The sequence below is a fragment of the Tasmannia lanceolata genome, unplaced genomic scaffold, assembly GCF_043159265.1.
Source record: "Tasmannia lanceolata isolate RefF3 unplaced genomic scaffold, GAP_Taslan_0.1 ptg000016l, whole genome shotgun sequence".
Taxonomy (NCBI): domain Eukaryota; kingdom Viridiplantae; phylum Streptophyta; class Magnoliopsida; order Canellales; family Winteraceae; genus Tasmannia; species Tasmannia lanceolata.
This window is the reverse complement of record NW_027518693.1, coordinates 2187786-2208128: the sequence shown is the minus strand read 5'-3', so window position 1 is coordinate 2208128 and position 20343 is coordinate 2187786. Positions and strand designations below refer to the sequence as shown.

Below are 20343 nucleotides of genomic sequence, written 5' to 3'. Positions count from 1 at the left end.
TTTCCTTGCGACTTTGCAGTTTTGAAAAAACCAAAAAGGTACATGGATTTCACTAATCCTGGATCTCAAGCCTAAGAAGGTTCCTTCTTAGGGCTGGACACTTCATTAGAAGGCCTTGAACCTGGGTAATTATCCTAATTTAAAACTTATTCATATCCTTCACTTGCGAAATTGCAAAATGATAGTTTAGCACTTGCTCTTATGGGAAACTAAAGGTCTGTATCAATAGCTACCCCGGCGGACCGTTGCTCAAGCCTCTCAGTTTGGCGAAAGACATCAACAATGCCCGTGTCTGGAAACACAGAAATTAAGAATGGTTTGGTTTGATCTCTTCTTGTTGATCTCTCGTCTTCAACAATGATATAGAAATACTGAAATATTTTGTATGGTATTTGAGTGGGATCTATGATGGTAGCAATGCTTGGAATCTTTGTCCAAGTTCATGAGACTCACGTCGGTCATATCGACAACCTCATATCATAGCTTTCCAATCCATGGCGTACAACTGTGATTCAGACTCTTGCTGGTTCTGGTTCTTGAATACAATTGTGGATGGCCAACCTCTCCTATGTTCCATTACCTGTAACATACCACCGGCTCCTAAACATCAGGGAATGTTGTTAAATTCATTATCTTCAATTTTGTGTAGTTTTTTGCTGTATCCATACTTATTTTAATCCACATCAGCTCTTGAGTCTGTTTTTTTTTTTTTTTTTTTTTTTGGGGGCGTGGGGGGGGTGGGGATTTTGAGTTTGCTCTCTGAGTTGGTCTTTGGTGTTGAGAAGGTAAAGAAGGTGGCCTTGTATGTTGTTTCTTTTGACAATTTTGGGTTTTGCTTGGGTCTCTTTTGGTATGTTCTTTTACATAGTTGATAGTGTTAACTTACTAACTTCTCCAAAAGCTTAAGCTGTTGGAGAAAGGCGTTATTTATCTTTTATACTTTAACACTCCCCCGCACGTGTGGCCCACTTGGCAAACACGTGGCACATGTGGTCCCACTTTGGGCCGACCATCGCATGTGGATTTTTGCTATCTGGGAGGTTTGAACTTGAGACCTTTGGCTCTAATACCATGTTAACTTACCAACTTCTCCAAAAGCTTAAGCTGTTGGAGAAAGGCGTTATTTATCTTTTATACTTTTAACATATAGGAAGAGCTTGATTAAGAAGAGCTTTTTTCTGTTGGGTTTTTCCTCTTTTAAATTTAACAACCAAGGAAAAATTATAGCAGAAGCAAAGGTTTTTCACACAAAGAATGAAGAAGGGAAGTGGTGAGTGAGGAGTAGGGTGGGTGGGAGTAGAGAGAGATTTGAGAGGTCACGACTTGATGAGGGTGAGAAATGGCAAGAAATCAGGAAAAAGTCGATCATATTTCGAGTAGATTGTGTTTTTTTCCCTTTTTCACTAGAGACGAATAAAAGAATGTTGTGATGTTTTTTCTGCTACATTTTTCTGCAAGAACGATGAGCATCTTTCAAAAATACTCTTAAATCCCATTATTTTCCCAAAATAACCTTTTATTTTCAAAAATTCCTCCTAGATCCAATGGGAATCTTGGAGGTTGAGGGTTAGAGAAAATCAAAGAAACCAAGAGGAGTGGCTTCTTTCATTTCTGCTTTATCCTTTAGCACAATTACTTGCATTTTTTGCAAGGGCGCCTGTGAATCTAGCATTCCTCTCTTTACTAATTTCATTTAAGCTCATTCTGTAAAAAGGACGGAGATATGAACCTTTTATTAGGGCTAATCATGCCAAGAAATTAGGTTTGGTTTATCTTTTGTGTTGTATCCATGGTTTCAAATTTTGGTTTTGGAATGTGTTTCGGTCCTCACCAAAACCGAAATTTCAGCCAAAATCCAAATCCAATGAATCTGATAAACTGATATTTAATCTCGTACAAATTCCATCTAGATTGCACCTATTGGGAAGGACCAAGGCAGGGCTAACCATGTGGTGCAGGTATTTTCTAGCAATTCAGTACATCGAGGTGCTTTTCGTCTTTCTCATTCCTTTCCGGATCTTTCTATACAGACTCTGGCTGGAGCTAGACACTGACCTCCAAACCAGAGTATGGAAGATTGAGATTGAGCTCTCCATTTGAAAATGGCTATTTTCATCTCAAGGCATACTAGTTTCTTCCTCTTTGTTGCTTTCCACTTCATCATCAACCTCGCCGCAAAATCTATTTCCCCTCCTTTACAAGGTTCAAGAAAAACTCTGGATTTGACTCTATGATCACTCTCTTCGGCGACATTGAGATCTCTAGGTTCTTAAAATCATTCACCCTCCAAGCTCCGGCATGAGAGAGAGAGAGAGAGAGAGAGATTTTACAGGTTGTGAAACATCTGGTAAGGGCAGCGAAAAGGGACCAAAGAGAGCAGATTTATCATTCCCCTTTTAGAAAACATTGTTCAAAGTACATAAAAGTAAACAATAATGCTCCTTAAAGTACATATTGTATTTTAATACTGAAGAATCATTCTTCAATTTCTTTAGTGGAATCCACTGTGGTGATCATAACAGTCTTGACACTGGTAACATCAATGGTTGACACAGACAATGGTTGATGCAAACAGGGCAGCAACTCCCTTTGGTACTCCCAGGAGGTCACTAGGTTTTTTTCTTGCCAGACTGACAGGTATAAAATCTAGTGCACTGAAAGTAGGTAGGACGGGGTAAGAGTTAGAGAAAGGAATGAAATACTTTTGCCAGTGGCTTGGGATAATGGAGTTAGAGAAAGGAATGAAATACTTTTGCCAGTGGCTTGGGATAATGGTGACGGACAGCCCCACCTATCTGATAATAAATTCTATGTGGAATCCACTGTGGTGATCATGTTGATAAACGTTAGACGGGACTTCTGGGTAATTTTCCCTATTTTTTTAGAATATAACATAAGGAGATGATATCAACACCCTTGTTTTGAAAATTGGCAGCCATACATATCTTTAAACTTTCCTTGGTTGGCTGTAGATATTTTGTGGCAAATGAAATTGCACTAGCCAAAAACTGAACTATAAAAATATCCTTAAATTCCAAGCCACAAAGGCGATCAAAACGTCAAATTTAAAAAGCTTAATCACAGATCTATGCCTTTCACTTCCCACATCCCATTACTAAATTACATGATTTAACATAAACTCCCGTCCATTTATACCATTGCAAATTTCCTACATCTATGATGATTCCAAATTCCGCGCCGCATACAGATACAGTTGAGAACAAAATGCAAAGGGAACACTCATAATACTTCGTTGGGTAGGAAACTCTAAGCAACACACCATATAGGACCTTCAAATCAGCCAAGAGCATCAGTTACAAATGGAAAGAACACTAACCTCATGGTCTTAAACCAAACCATCTGCAAACAAATAAAAAGCAAGCAAGCCTTCCTGAACAAGAGCCATGATCACCCCAACACTGAATGGAACAAGCCACAAGAGCTATAGAAAAGGCCTTGTGACAGTTGACTCAATCACTAAAATCAATGCTTTCACTTCGTGAGCTGCTACCATTACGACTGTGAAGGGACAAACCCCTAATATGTCCGGCCAAAGTCGTACCATCCACCTGTTTTTCTTTGAAGAATTTTTCCCTCTCAATGTGTTTGGCTGGCGGAGGAGGAATCACAACTGCCGGAGAAGGTGCATTGGATTCATTTGTCTCTAACGAGAGAGGCCGTATAAGTGGCCGGTGCAGTTTCTCTCCCGGGAAGGGTTTGAGCGAATTTGGAAGGCTCTTTGGTTGGTCTTCAGCGCAAGCTTTACCCTTTCGGAGTCTGGAAGATTCACCGGAAGAAAAATTAGAATCAGTAATGCATCTGTAAGAAAACTGTAAGTGGATCATTCAAAAAAAAGAAAAAAGAAAACTGTCAGTGGGGTTTCCTAAATTCTGATTTCTAACATGGAAAAGTGGGACAATCAGTTTCAGAACCTATCCAAATGTGAAAATGGGTAATCAGCTATAAACCACCCAAATGGGTAAAGCTGTGCGTATCTTGATGAAATAACAGGAAATAGTCATATTATGAATAATATAATCTTCTCAATAACAATGAGAATAAAAATAGTGTCCATCTTTTGTAAAATATGAAGACAATTTCGCTTGCAAATGTTAAACTAGAACTACTTTTATTTCTATGAGCACTGCTAGGAAAACAGGATCCCGTTTTGTGAAAAACAACGGGCATCAAGCATTGGAGCCACGTCCACTAAAAGACAAAGGAAGGGATCACAGATCCCCATAAAGCAATAAATACATCTTGAAAAATAATCAAATCAACGGTCATGCCAGTCCCGCTTTTATTTCCCACACGGAATCCGTTTTCAAAGTGTTTTCCTATTTCTAATGTATTAAAGTTAATAGATGTACTTCTGTGCATGTCGCATGTTTACAATTTTTATCATTTTTCTGTAAACCATCTGCGAGAAAATAATAATATGTTATTATTTATTAGTCAATCTAATCAAATATGCCACAAATAATAATATTTTGCCTCAGCAACAATTATGGTACCCTTACTGGATATGGCTAAAATCAGTTTTTTTCCAACAGTGCACAAAGCCACTACATCAGAACAACATGAAGCTCACAAAATGTTAAAAAGTAAGGAGGCATATAGCCATATACACTGTGCCTAAATGTAAAAAAGATTAATATCAATTAATCGTGGATCTTCTTGAGCAGCATGGGTTGAATATTGAAAGCATATTGTGTGGCCAAATAATGCAAGCAATTCGTATTGGATCACAGGGACCATGACAGAATAAGCGCACCTCCGGAAAAGCTGGTCTTCTTCCTCTTCAGCTTCCTCTTGGTCAAAAGAAGAGGCAGATGAGGTAGCACGTACAGAAAGAAGGGCATCGTGTTTGGCAAGTACGTTATCTAGCTGCTCGTTCAGTTCGATTGCTTGAGAAACAACCTTCTCATCCCTGCAAAAATAGAAAATTCAGAATATGTGGTTGAAGCTTCTTGCACTGACAAATCTGTCCTTTATTTTTATTTTCTAGCAGTGACAAATCTATCCTTACTAAGGGCGGTGCAGTGCATGAGGCTCCCGCCATTGCGGGGTCTGGGGAGGGCTAGATGTATGCAAGCCTTACCCCTGCTTTTGCAGAGAGGCTGTTTCCATGACTCGAACACATGACCACCAGGTCGCAGTGGAGCAACCTTACCGTTGTGCCAAGGTGCGCCCTCTATCTATCCTTACTAAGCCAAAAAAAATATACATCTTTATTTACTTTTTGATCAGCTAATGTTATCGAACATTTTAAGTGTCACAAGAACTGATGATGGGCAACCCTTCATTACTGCATACATAAATACGGGATACGAGGGGGGTCATAATAACTGTTGAGATTCTTGGTAAATTGTGAAGAATGATATTGTGAAATTTGGTAATTCTTTTACATTATAATCTCTCACATAAATTCAAAGGTAGCGCTTTGGGAGATTGAGTGTGAAGAAGCTCAGTTTGGATGGACGCAATATAGAAATTTGAATGTAATCAGGCTCAGTTTGGACCATAGCTCCTTGGAAAAAATTGTGGGTTCCACTCGGGTTGTACTTGGGAATGTACTTGGGAATGTAAAGTCTTTCCGTAATTTGGGTATCAATGATTCATCTGAAGACAATCATGCACTCTTCGTTGTGGCCTTTGCATCTTATTTTGGGATTTACAGGGCTAGCTGTGTGATTTGACTGATCTCTCCCAATGCAAATGCATGAGCTCTTCGCCATTGCCTGAGTTTATGAAGATTTGATCATATTGTAGAGAAAATCCGTTGGGCGAATCCGACCCGATCGTGTGCCATGCTTTCATGTATGTCCGTAGGGCGGTGAGAGTGGCTCGCAAGAGCATACCCTCACTAACCCTAGGGTTTTGACCCACTGTGAACGTACCAGCGTTTTGCAGTTTGGTCATCAGATCTCTCCCGTGCCTTTCAATACAATAACCTTACGGGAAGATAAGACAGACGCAACACTCATCCCAATGGATGAGATCAGGTGGGTCTGAGACATTTGGGTAATGAAAATCTTATTGGCTGAATAAATTAGCTTTCCTTTTGCTTGAGAATGGGTAAGAGGTTGAGCTTCGCTTCCACTAATCCCAGGGTCGGATAGGAATGCGTGTGATGTGGAGTGGCTCGACTCGGTCATTCTCCACGTAAACGGAAAAGATAAAAGTAAACAAAAGCCACAAGATGTACACCAAGATTTTACGTGCTTCAGCCAAGATGCCTACATCTGCGGGCGAGAACACAATCTTACACTATGAGAAAAACAAATCCCTCTCTCTCTCTCTCTCTCTCCTCCCAAGCTTTGTAGCCACCTCACACTGTCTCACACGATAATGTCGTTGAAGGTGAATTATATACCTAGGTTTTCCAAAACCAAAACCTAAAAAATAGTCTTTCAAAATTTACTTCCCACAAAACCGTGGAAATAGGGCAACTTTCCCAACAATCTCAATCTTGATTTATTTCCCAGCCACATGAAGATTTTTCCATTGATGTTGTCATTGGTTTGTTATCGCCGCAAACCACCATTGGCCTTCCGAAGTACTAGCTATACACCATCGAATTACCTTGGTTCTGACTCCTCCCGACTCGATCAACAAGACCAATGCGCACGTGTAGTTGCCAACATGACTCCTTCAGACTAGATCAACACGACTAATGCACATGTATAGCTGCCAACCTGTTGACTCACCTAGTCAAGCCTGGAGAGGAATCTTAATCCATCCTCCCCAATGCAGATACTATCACCTTCTCACCATCGTCTACGATCTGGAAACCTGTCTCTGTACCAACTGCAAAAGAGACACTACGGATGCACGTACTACTACTCAATTTCCTACCAGCCATTGAGATCTTAGAAACACTAGTCACCATGTCCCCGACCGGGCGATATAATCTGCCACACTTCTCTCCTTTCAAATTTTTGAGGGTTTGTTGTCCGACACTCTGTGTCTGTTACAATACTCATGTTTGGGCCCACAAATCATAGTTTTTTAACCCGGAATTTATCTAGGAACCCGAGCTAGCACCTTAAATTTTATTGATTTGATACAATACTCATGTTTGGGCCCACAAATCATAGTTTTTAACCCGGAATTTATCTAGGAACCCGAGCTAGCACCTTAAATTTTATTGATTTGATAAAAGTGTACAAAGAGGGGGGCATACTACCTTAACTCCATATCCACAAAACTAGTACCAAAAACCTACGCGCACAATTTCTTAGAATGACTAAGAAGTCTCAAAAGAACATGAGGGGGCCTTGGGAAGCAAAAACTAATAAATATACAAATATCTTACCTGTTGCAAATGCTAGGGATTCATGAGAAATCACATCTCACTGCGCCTTTAGCCAATATAGGAAGATCTCTCCAATGCCAAAAAACATTATTTTTCGTACACTTACAAGCATAGTTAGCAAGGGGATCCACAACCTGGTTACTGTCTCTGAACTGATGTGTCATTTTAGGCTTCAAATCATGCATAGGAGAGTGAAGCTCCTGCCAATAGTATTTAATCGACCGAGGAGGATCATTGTAGAAATGATCATGTCAATTAAGACCTCGCTATCTGATTTCACCCAAACATTCAAGAATGCAAATGTTCTACAATATCTATGTCCATAAAAGAATACTTCTAGCTTCCGCCTAGATGTTGCTTCTCTCACCATAATAATGAGAGAACGCAAAGATAATCCTAGCATGATTTCTAATAATCCCACCACGCCACAGATAAGCCAGGATTGTCCTTTGATGCCGCATCAGTATTCAATTTTAGCACAACCAGCTTGGGCCTTTTACAGTGTACACAAGTAACTCTAAGGCATTTCGATGGTTTATGAAATATCTCAATGTCACAAAGAGTCATCTCTTCCCAAGAAGAGCAATCCGAAGATGGAGATAATGAATTGGCAAGAATTTTTCCTCGAGAAGTCACAACTTTAATTAACAAACCGATTGCTTATAGGAACCCTCCATGTGCATATTGCATCTCTGCCACCATATCTCCCAGGTTCTACTACTCTTTTCTATCATGATCATATAGCCATTAAGATGTCATGGAATCAGTTTTACATGTGAGGATGAACCATTTGGAAATAAATTTTCATTTTATTCATTAGAAAGTAAAGAAGGAGGGAGATTATTCTTTTAGATAGCATATATATACATTCATTAAGGGCTTGATTGGAGAGGGGGACACACTTGATTAACAAGTTCAAAACGTTTCTAAGGAAACTTCAACTTGAGTGTTAGAGGTACGAGCATAAATGAGGGCAATTTGGTCATTTGTGAATTCCAGTATATAAGCCTTTTTTTTTTAAAAAATTTAGAGTACATAAGCCATTATATTCATAGATTTTGAAATTAATGAAAGAACTCACCCTCCCTCAACTTTTGTCCCTTCCACTCTCTTCATCTCTCACTTCATCACATTGAATCTACATATTTTACATTACCACCAGCAGACATGCAAAGGAATGAAACCAACGTTCTCGCAACTGAACAATCTCAATACATGCAGTTGAAATGCATTACAATCAACTTCAACAATTGACTTTGTGGCAGTTTATGTTTATTACCCTTCCAAGGATCAAATAAAAGGAAATGCAATGGCCTCTAGTACAATAACAATAGAAACAAATAGGAAGCACGATAATTAATTCAATAAAAGCGCAAGATATTTGAAATGGGACAAATAATTTGACAAACATAAAACATGATTACAATGCTGCAATCGGTATGAATATTAGTACTGTATCAGGTAAGATGCAATATGTTTGCACCATACAAAAACTCAAGTTTAGGAAATTAGAACAAACCTTGACCGATTGAGCCTCAATTGTAGCAAATGATCATGTTGATTTAGTAAAATACAACCGTAAATAAGCAGTCATAGTGATATTAGGCTTAGTCACTATAAAATACCCAACCCTCCAACAAGCCTCTGATGGGAAGTAGTAGGTCTTCCATGAGGTAAGAATTTGACATTCTGCTCTAAGGGAGTATCAAATCCCCTATCATCAGTCAAACATTTCTATGAAACCAATTGATAAGCACATTGTGTCAAGTAAGATACAGCCAAGAGAAGTCATCAAGACTTCAATATCTATAAAAATAACAAACCCTAAGAATCATCTTGTCAAACTGTAGTTGACATTGATTATTGAGAGAGTAAATACTTGAATTTCTTATTATATCCTTTTCTTTTCAGTGAATATGTCAGAGCATGTACATTCCCTTCACAATTAACTAATCTTTTGTTCCAATCCAAAAAGGAAAAATGCAATGCAAATTGGTGGAAATTCTATATCACTAAAATATGAAGGAGATACTAAGAACTTACCGAGAGGTCATCACAAGATGCATTACTCGTTGCTTTTGAAATGAACATTGTTCCACCAGATCTAGGGTGAATTCATCACTTGCTCCCTGCAAAATTTACTTTGAACTTAAAAAAAGAAAAAGGAAATAATGCATTTAATGCACACTTAAAAAAAGGGGGGCCCAGTGCATGAGGCTCTTGCCATTGCGGGGTCTGGGGAAGGCTAGATGTACGAGGCTCCCGCCATTTAATGCAAACTTCTAGTTCAAAATTTTCAGATAATTAAAATAAAACACTACCAGATCTAGAAGTCGTATTTTGGAAATATTCCCTCGGATGCTAAAATAATTGCAAAACAATTGGTTCTGTTGCAATTGTTTTGAAATATGCATATATATCATTTTTAAGTCTACAAATTCATGAGTAATTAAGATTTTTAAAGTTCATAAACGACTATTGCTTCTTTCATAGGTGTCCAGGTAGAGTTGTCTTTTTCTTTCCACTTAACAAACTAGGGCATTATTTATTTACTTATTTATTTGAATGGTAGCAATTTGTTTGACAAGAAAACTTTAAGCGCGATTTGAATTTTTATAATGTTAGGAATAGTTGCCATGAGTTTAAAAATTACCACATTCATTATGGAATCATTCAAATGTTGTGTGCTCACAAGTCATAACCCCCAACACAATGGCATTGCAGAATGTAGACATTGTCACCGCATTGAAATTACTTGTACCTTGTTATTTAATATGTGTGGGCCTTAAAAATTGCCACCTCATTGAAGTTAATTGTACCTTATTTAATATGTGTTCCAAAATTTTATTAGGAAGATATTGTGTTCATTGCATGTTATCTAATTATCTGTGTGCCATTTTATATTGTGGAAAGCAAATCTCCTCATTTTTCCCTTTTTCTTGGGACTTTATTTGTCGTTCCACCTCATAATGGTTGTGGTTTCTTTCTTCACTTTTTTGTCCAAGCAGTGAAAAATTAGATTAAACAACAATAAAATGTGCTTTTCTTGGATATTCTCACACCCAGAAAGGTTAGCATTGCTATCGTCCTAGTTTGAGGGATGTTACTTTTTCAAGAGTACAGCACATTTCCCCGACGAAGGATCAGCATTCCTAATTGATTGTTTCCATCATGAAGCAACATGTCCTTCCTTCGTTCTTTCCCCTCTTCCAACTAAAATTTCTTTATCTTCAACTTCTTTGATCTTGTCGAAACTGTCTCTTCTCCAACTAATGTCTCATGAGCAGCTCCCTACAAATTTATACGAGGAGCAAAGTGAAGGATGCCCAACCTATCAGGAATTAGCAGTTCAATTAGACTCCATATATGTCTACATATCCAAATTCTGCCCCCATTCACAATCATTCTGATCCTCGAATGGTTTTTCGTAAAACGTAAAAGGTTCTTACTCAACATCTAATTGCTCATCTTGTTACCTTTGAAAAATTTCTCCTTCCTATAAAATCTGTGTCACTCAATTCTGCCTCTTTACCTAAGCAATGCCAAAAAGAACTTCTCATGCTGAATGCATGACGAAATGGCTGGCCCCTAAACAAGATAGCATGTGAGATCTTGCTGATTTGTAGCTGGAAAATTTGTTGTTTGCCTAAGGTCAAATATCTGCTAGATGGAATGACTGTCTGGTTAAATGCCAATTTGGTAGTTAAAGGTGCTAGATAAGTTGCTAAAGGCTACATACAGACCTTTGGTATCGACTATTTTGAGACATTTGCTCCAGTTTCCAAACTTTGTTTGAGTGGTCATTTCAACAACAACAAACAAGGGTTGACCTTTGTGATAACATGATGTTAAAAATGCCTTCATGGTGATTTACAAGAAAAGGTGTGCATGGCTCAGCCACCAAGGTTTGCTTCTCGGGGGGAGCCGGATAAGGCAGTGTTTAAAAACGCAGATGCAGCACGGAATGCAGCCGCAAAAAATCCTAGTCGACTCGGCACAATGCGGTCGGGTACTCAGTTGATGCGGCTGAGTACTCGGTTGACGCGGTCATAATTCGGGAGAGTCAAAGGAGTTTTTATAGACTTGGTAGGGCAAAACGTGGAACGTGGATGTGGCGCAATGCAGAACACGGCCAAGATAAAATGGGAGTCGACTAGGGGAAGTCGACGCGGACACGGGGGAGTTTTAAAACTATGGGATAAGGTTTGCAGATTGAGGAGGGGCATTTATGTTTTAAACAGTCTCTTTTGATTGGTTTGACAAGCTTGACACAAATGATACAACATATAAATTTTGACAAACCCATGTGGATCATTCATTGTTTATCTGGCAATCCACTAACATCAATCGTGGATTGTCAACATGTCATTAGAAACATTCCTTCAAATGTTCAAACAATTGCCTACATGGCAAATCCTGTCTATAAAATTATTCACAATTAAAACAAAATGCTAATCCAAAAACATAGAATTGCCTCATAAAAATCTTTTAAGCTTTATTTGGCTGCCTTCATCGTGTGTTGTGAGTCTCGTGACCAAACGAAGCCTTAGATTTGGCCTTTTTTCAACTTCCTTTCCACAGAGGTAATGCAACCAAACAGAGCCTTAGATTTCAAACAATTATATAAATAAAAGAAAGAAAAGCCATGAAGTCAGGACTCAGGAGACCAAGAACAAGGTTAACAATTGATTGATCATTGATTACTTACTTCTACATAAAGAGAGCAGATTATGTAACCAACTCTTAACCGCAAATAGCAAATAGAAACCTATAATCAATATGTCCTGCAGTTATAAATGGTTATATTGAGAAATCACTATAAGTCAAAAGGAGTTTTCCTCGAGGTTTTAAATTTTGGTTTCAGTTTCAATTTCAGTCCGCACGAAAATGAAAATGTTTCGTTTTTGGTTGCAAATTTTGGTAACAATCTTGTAAAATTATGGAAACATATAGACACACGCAAATGATTGATATTTAAGATGAAACTTCATGAAGTGCTAGAATAAGCACAAATACATACTATCAAATTATCACATTCGCAAAAAAAAAAAAGTTTAATAGAATAAAAAACCTAGTCACATGCACTATTGTGCTTGTCTAATAATTAAGTACATATCACATTTCATGTATAATTCAAATATATTTATACATAATACATACACCCACATTCACAAGCAATTCATATAAATATAATTAGGTAACACAGACTAGTATAGTATACCAATGATACACTTGCAGATTTGGTTTAGATATGAGTTTCAGTTTCGGTACGTGTTTTGGTGGGGATGGCAACAAAAACATTTCGGCTGTTTCATGTCGATTTCGGTAGAAATTTAAAATTATGGTTATCCTTGCAAGTTAAGTTTCAATTCAAGGGTTGAATGTTCAAATACTTTAACAAAGTTTAATGAAAATTAAAATTCTTTGACTTTGATTGGGTATAAAGACCTTCTTATTAATCAATGCTCCACTCCCTAGTCGCATGCAATATAGGAAACTCCCAAGTCCTTTCCATCCTAGTCTTACAGAAAAGGCTTCCCGATATTTTAATATAAAAAATGACAACATAAAGACTTATACAGAGAACTGCAAGTCCTTTCCACCCTAGTCTTATAAAGAAGGCTTCTCATAATTTAATTTCATTGAAAAGAATGATGACTACACAAAGAATTCACATTACTTTCTTCAGTCTAGTCTGTTATTATTTGTGTCCACCACCACATCATTTCTCTAGAAATACATTTTACACATAGGGATTAGGAGAGAGAACGAAAGCACCTTTCTCATCTTTCCACAAATATACCATAAGAAACGTGTGATACTCAATTCATTTGCAAGGTCTGAATAAGAAAATGGCAAAGTTGGCTAACACCATACCTCAGGGTGTTGGGGATCCAATGCATCCAGCACTTCTCTTAAAACTTCCATGGCACTACTGGCCTTATCAATGATACTGCAACATAAGAAACGCAGTTCAACAAATGGCCCTAAGATGCATAATAAAATACGTCTTTTGCATTTTATGATGTTTGTCAAGCATTTCCTGACCATTACATGCTTAGTGCTAGAAACGAATACAACAAAGAAATCCCTTGAGAAATACAATTTACTGAATGACACTAAAGGTTGCCAGAAAGCAAGGTTCATATAGAAATGAAAAATAAAACACCTACATCTCTAAAGCGATGGTAAGAGATGTCACCATTCAATGAGAATAGAATATTTTGCGAGGTTGTTCCATCTGTCCTTTTTTTTGTTAGTAACTAAAGGTAGCAGATGAATAAAACAAGACTTACTGAACATCATGAAGACAACCATAACACTAGGGGGGACCAATTCCCCAACACTATGCAAGAAGGCACCTCTCTACGAAGTGGATGAGTACGAACTCCATACTCACATCAGGATTGTGATGTAAACTGGATTACTATAATAGGTAGAATCTTGATAGCTGAAGTATTAGAAGAAAACTATACAAAGTAGAAGGAAAGAACTGAGCACTGGTGGAATTCTTGAGGAAAACAAAAAGCAATTCCTACTTTCAGGCTTTGCAAACCTTGCTGAAATGATCCTAATCTCCAAATGATATGATCAACAGATATTAATAAGAATTCTTAGATTGGATGGATCTGAGAATGAAGGTCAGGTTCTGTGAGATTCACATCTGGGCCAGGTGAGACCTTTTAGATGCCTGTAAGCCATAAAGTGAAGAATACACAGGTATTGAAAGGAGTCAATTTGAGATTAAGATCAACATCTAAAAGTAGCTTTAGGTCTACAAGATCTCATGAGCAGAATGTTGAAGAAAGAAAGGGATGAGTGTACAACCTGCAGCTGAGCAAATTATGTTCAGACGTGTCTGTTATGAAAAATAAAAGTGAGCAGATGCTAAATTATTAAGCCGCAAATCCACATTGTTAGGACACGAACTCAGGTGAAATTAACTACAGAACAGAGTGTTGGAAAAATATGAATAGTGGATGAAAAACAGAAATGAATGAAGATGCTTCAAGGCGCGTAAACGCTTTCCGTAAGACGATATTCTCCCCCACCAGTAGTGTGCAAAGGGGACCACGAACTCGCCTCCAAGATATAATTATGCCCGGTTCCAAACCGAATGCTTGATGACGTTCTGCACTAAACGGCACCAAACCTGAATCACCCTTTGGATTTGTCAAATATGTGAGACCCAAGTGACTGTTTCTGCAGAATAACAGTGCACTTGAAGAGAACTTTGAAAAACAGTAAATATAACATTTGTCGGGGATTTAAAATAGTGTAAGATTGTAAAAATTGCTTCTGGAATCAGCAGTTTGGGTCTGCCATATTCGAATTCTGTATTGAATGGATAACATCATGCAAACAACAGTTGGAAATCTCTACTTGTTTTAACCCCATGCAACACATAATATAAACAATATTTGAGAGAATAAATATTCATAGGAAATGTTGCTCACCTATTGATATCCCACGTGAAAAATTTTAAAAACAAAAACATGTGGAGGCTAAAGCATTTGAAAAAAGGTCTACTAAAGAAGATTAAAGCATCGGTACCACAAAAGTAACAGCAAGCATTTAATACCTCAAGTCAGGCACAATCTGAGTAGTCGATTGCCTAGCAACCCCGTCACAGTTTGGAGGGATAGATTTCTCAATAGGCAAATCATTTGCTTGGGCATTTGGACTGGGATGGTTTGGAGGTTGAACAGAAGAGCGTTGTGAAAACTGTACCCGTGCACTCTGGAATAATTACCATTAGGTGAACAACGTTTGTAATAGGGACATACTTTGAAGTAAAAATGAAACCACAAGAGAGGTTATACTAAATCTTTTTAGCTTTTTACCATAATAGAGGACATCAGAGAAATTATTTACATGACCTAAAACAATGCATGCATAAATATAAAGTACATATCAAATGTGTTCCACATGAAATTTTGTAGCATAATAATGAAAATCAAATTGTGGACCCCGATCCTAAGAGGACGGTGAGGGAACTAGTCCCTAACACCCTCTGGATCTCCACAACGTGAAGGAGAGCTCTGCCAAGGAACTCTCGAAACTGTTGCCACCCTCATAGCATAGCATGAGTGGCGATATAAAAAAGAAAGAGATACATCCTGATCCGGAGCCAGGGCTCGAAACCAAGATATATCTGAAAATAACTCAGAGTCGCCATCCATGGATGCGCCATGGAACCAAAACAAATGCTCTGTTTGCAATGGATAACCAGAGATACAAAAGGTCCGTGCCTGATGACGAATGGAGAAGGTCCGAAGAGCGCCCCCAATTCACCCGAGTGCGAACACTTGGTCTCTTATGCCATTTATTTATTAACTTCGAAGAATTTTGGGTAAAAATCATGTAAAATGGGAACAAAATATCCCCGAGTGAACGTCTACCTAATCATGCATGACTCGGGGAGGAAATAATAAACACACATAAAGTAAGATAAAAGATGTGTCACCTAATGACAACTAGGTTATGAGTGACATACCTAACTGGTGTCTAAGTTCTGGTGGACAAATACATGCATGCTACAGCTACAGGTATAGGGTCTGCACAAGAAAGTAAGAAAACACAACAAAATATACAATATAACAACACAACAAATCCTAAGACTCTAAACGATTTAGCCTGAGTCCTCGGATGGTCTGATGTTCATCCCTACGTATCCCCGCATCCACGAGAATCAAGGCAACGTAGTTCTTCGCACCTATTCTAAGCTAGGATGCCTAAGACACCTAGACCTCTATCTTAGACTCGATCTAAAAGACTGGACTAATTATTAAAGCTTCTTGAACGATAATTTAGATTCCAGTGAATTGTAGATTTTAGGACACCCTATATGCCCTAACTAAATGCAGGTTAGCCCTAAGCTAATGCAGGTGGTTCCTACAACCTATGTGTAACTATGCTGTATTTTCTAAGTAAAATAAAGGGTTGACTAACGCATCTTAGACCTAGTCATCGGTCGGCGATGTAAATCGCCAACTAACCGGACGGAGGCGCTCCTAGCTAGGACAAACTCCTAACTCTAACACAAACACACAACAAGCACACAACAAAAGAGAAACTCCTAACTCTAAAACAACACAAACAAGCACACAACAAATAAAAGACAAACTCCTAACTCTAAAACTCTCTATCTAGGACAAACTCCTAACTCTAGAGGAAGATCTTGTTGAAAACAAGGTTTTGAAGAAAAAGGGTTAAAGCATTTATTTACAAAGGTTTGGCTGGACCTGGGATAAGAATCCCAAGCTGCACTACGTACCTCTTGGAAGAGGATCAAGCCAACGTAGTTCGAAACGAACTCTCTTAACTAAAACCTAACACTTCAAATGATTTAATGGTTTTAATGTTTTTCAAATGTTTTTGATATTTTTTAAAGTTTTCAAATGTTTTTTATATTTTTAAAGTTTTCAATGTTTTTGAGTTTTAAAGCTTTTCCAATGTTTCGGACCTTCAAATGCTTTCACTCGTAAAGAGAACACACAAGTGCAACCACAAACTAGGGCAAAGCCCTAAAGCTAAAGGGGAAACCCCGAACAAGCAACTAGCGTCTCAAAGAGACAATCCACAACAAGAAAGTTAGTGCCCCAAGAACAGAGAAAACAATCTAAGATCCCAAGCAGGGAAGACTCTATATGACTGAGTTAGTCTCTAATGGAAAAAACTCCTAACTAATAACACTAGGAAGGGAGTACAAATGAGTCAGAGACTCTCTAATAACACTACCAAGTCAAAGACTCGCTCTAAAAGATGAGGCCACTCTAACATGAGGCTAGGCTAGGTAAGCCTTCTAAAGGGGAAACTCTCTATATGAGACAAGGCTTGTCTCTGAGACACAAATGACGTAAACATCTGATGAGGCTAGGCAAGTCTCCTATATACAAAGGAGGGCTCAAAATAGTCTCCCTAAGAGGTAGGCTCTAAACGATAAGGCTTGTCCCCAAGGAAGGATCTTCTTAATGAGACATAGCGTGTCTCCTAGTGAGGGCTCTAGATGACTCTAAGACAGGAAGGTCAGTTCATTCTGAGAAGATGCTTAAAAGACCAAACAAACTACTATAGGAAGAATTTCTGAAAAGAAACAATGGAGGAGAAGAAATAGGCTGAAATCATGCGGCCATTGAGAGAATCCTTGATACAAGCAAAATAATGAGGAATTGACGATCTCTATAAAGGATTAGCTTACAAAAATGGATCATAGCCGGATAAATTTACTCTACGATCAAGATCCAAATTAAACCACAACCGAGTTCACAAATTAATCTTGCTGCTATCAGATAGGAAAAATTAACCCAAAGAAATGCGATCACTACCACAAATAAAGTGATAAGTTAAAATTATCACATGTATCTGCTTGATTCTCTTCTGTGACGGAAATGGAATTTGTAATTTCGGCAACTTTCAATTGACGAAGATCAGAGCCGCTGCTTTCCATCTCAACCTCTTTATAATTCTACAAATCCTCCAGTTCTTCTCCTCTCATTTTCTAACCAACAGATCTAAGCACTTCTTCTGCTCATCATTGATCTAAAATCTTGGAACTAAAAAAAATGGTGAATATGAGCTAGATCAGAACTCAGGATAAACTAATTTAAGTTCAAATGATTCCGATCTAAAGTTTGTGGTTTGGATCTTAGATTGATGGTGGAAATGGATAGAGTGGAATGTGGGGTCGAATCTATGATTGAGATTCGCGATGGTGACAGAAAGATGAAGGCCAGTTAAGAGTTAGATTCAAGATGCTGGCTAAAAGAAAATGAAAACTCGCTGGCATGCTGAAGATCCGACCAAAATTAGGAAGAAAAATCGCCCCCTATTCTTCCTCTTCTTCTCTAAACCTTGAAACCTTATAGACAAACCCTCTTTTTTTTATATCTTTCCTTTCACATCCGAACCACGTGGAATGATGGAAAATGAAGGAGAAAATGGGTTTACAGGTAGGTGATAATGGTGGAGTGAATGGATTTGCTGGATGGGGGTTTGAATCTGCTGGATTGTAGATATATGGGGAGGTTGCGATGGCTTCGCCGGATTCCGGTGAAATATGACCGGAATTGATGGGTTTGGAAAAGGGGAAAATGATGAAAATGATGGGGGTGGTGTTTAAAGGTTGAAGATGGTGGTCAGATTGGATTTATGGGTTTGGGCAATAGAGAAATCGAAGTGGGTTTTGGGTGGTTGCGTATGAGAAACGAAAATCCGTTGGTATGGATTTCAAAGAGGGTTTAATGAAGGAGAGATGGGGGACAATGGATATGGGTTTCTGGTTCGGAGTGGGTTTGAGTGGAGGTTGATGGTGGTGGTGGAATGGGATTCGCCGGATTGTGGGTTCGATGGTGGCTCAAGGTGGTCGGATTGGGGATGGAAGATGAGGTAAAATGAAATGGGTTTGGGTGGTGGCTGCGAGGAGATGGAGGTTGAGTTTGTGGTGGTGGTGGAGATGGAAGGATAGGCTAGGGTGGTCGGATTCCGGTGAGAATCCGACCGGAGAAGGGTTTAATGGGGGTAAAAGGGTTTGGGTGGAATGGTCTTTGAGAAGAGAAAAGAAGAAAAAAAAATGGAGAGTTGGGAGTAATGGAGGTGAGAGTGGTGTGGGATGGCCGAACGGTTGGGGAAGATGATGGGGCGAGCTCCTTCTCCTCCTTCCTCTCCTTCTCACTTGCGGCTGGAAAATGAGGTTCCCTGCTGGGAGAAGAAAATGAAGAGCCTCCTCCCCCCTGAAACCCTAGTTCGTGGGCTACTTAAGAGAGAAAAAAAATGATATTTGCGCCCCTTTTATTCCCCAGACAGCCCACTCTAGTGTATTTAAAACTTCTTTCTTTCTTTTCTTTTCTTTTTTTTTCGCAAAAGGGGGGCTCAGGTAGGAAGGAGGGGTGGCATTTGGATTTTTTTTTTTATATATATATTTTTTAGATTGATATGGGCACACGATGGCTGAATAATTCACTCCCCTTTCGCATTTCTTTGTATTATGGACAACTTGAACCCAATACATGGGTTGGGGTGCGACCTGAGTCAATTTATGGGGTTCGGATCCTTCAGAAATTTGGGCTTCGATTCTTGGATTTTCACAGTCAGGGCACAGTTTCAGGGTTCAAGAATTGATTTCGGGACTTCGGCTCAACTTTGGGACTATGTTCAATTTCAAAAATTTATTCGATTTCGCGGAAAAGGGGCCGGTCAAAATGGGGTGTCTACACAAATACATTTGCATCCATAATGAGAAAATGAATTTCGATGTGAAAAGCCAGGAATTGTGATTGACATGCTGCTCTCACCCATCCTGCAGCAGATGCCACTGTTAAAGAAGATGCCAAGAAAAATACAGATTACTCTCCCTTACGTCATTGGGTTTTTTGTGCGATGTACGTGCTTCGGGCACAAGCTCTAAGAAAATTTCTCCGAAAGCCATCACATGAATCTTTGTTACTTAAAGTGATGAACACATGGGATATCGGTGTGCCTCGTTGTCTTCCCATATGGTTCTAATCTCACGCCATGTTATCTTGATGAGCTTCATCTTTATGATCCTCCCTCCATTGGTTGTGAGATTAAGGAGTAAAATGCTATCACTACAATGCCTCTATTAGTGTCACCTACATTATCTACAAACACAGGACTCAAGGAACCTTATGAAGCACTGTAGTTGTCAGCATAAACACAAGCAAGTCTTGAATGTGCATCCTGGTCATTCATCACCAACCGAACCTTCTTCATTGGTGAAGGTTGCGACATATCAGAAGTGGATTGATGCTATGCAAGAAGAGGTAACCACTTTACATAAAAATTACATCTGAGAAGTAGTGGTTTGTACCAAAGATAAGAATGTTGTAATGCAAATGAGTGTATAAGATAAAGCAAAAAGTTGATGGAATAGTAGACAGGAAAAAAGCCAGGAAACAACTTGGCCTTGATCATGAGGAAACTTACAGCCTTGTAGACACCGCAACCAAAGTGCGATAAGTTATGCCCTTAGCTAACATTTTTAGGGTAGAAACGCAATCAGACGG

At 38.7% G+C, this 20343-nt stretch overlaps 1 protein-coding gene across 1 annotated transcript in view; it reads right to left on the bottom strand.

The window, feature by feature from the left end:
• Positions 1–3009: 3009 nt before the first annotated feature.
• Positions 3010–20343, bottom strand: part of LOC143848874 (ENTH/VHS/GAT family protein) — a 29815-nt gene continuing 12481 nt past the window's right edge. The window contains exons 7-11 of the mRNA XM_077357931.1: positions 14901–15058; positions 13196–13271; positions 9362–9447; positions 4775–4930; positions 3010–3777 (exon numbers count right to left, since the gene is read on the bottom strand). Coding sequence (XP_077214046.1) covers positions 3471–3777; positions 4775–4930; positions 9362–9447; positions 13196–13271; positions 14901–15058 — 783 coding nt within the window. The 3' untranslated portion in view covers positions 3010–3470. The remainder of the gene's footprint in view (positions 3778–4774; positions 4931–9361; positions 9448–13195; positions 13272–14900; positions 15059–20343) is intronic.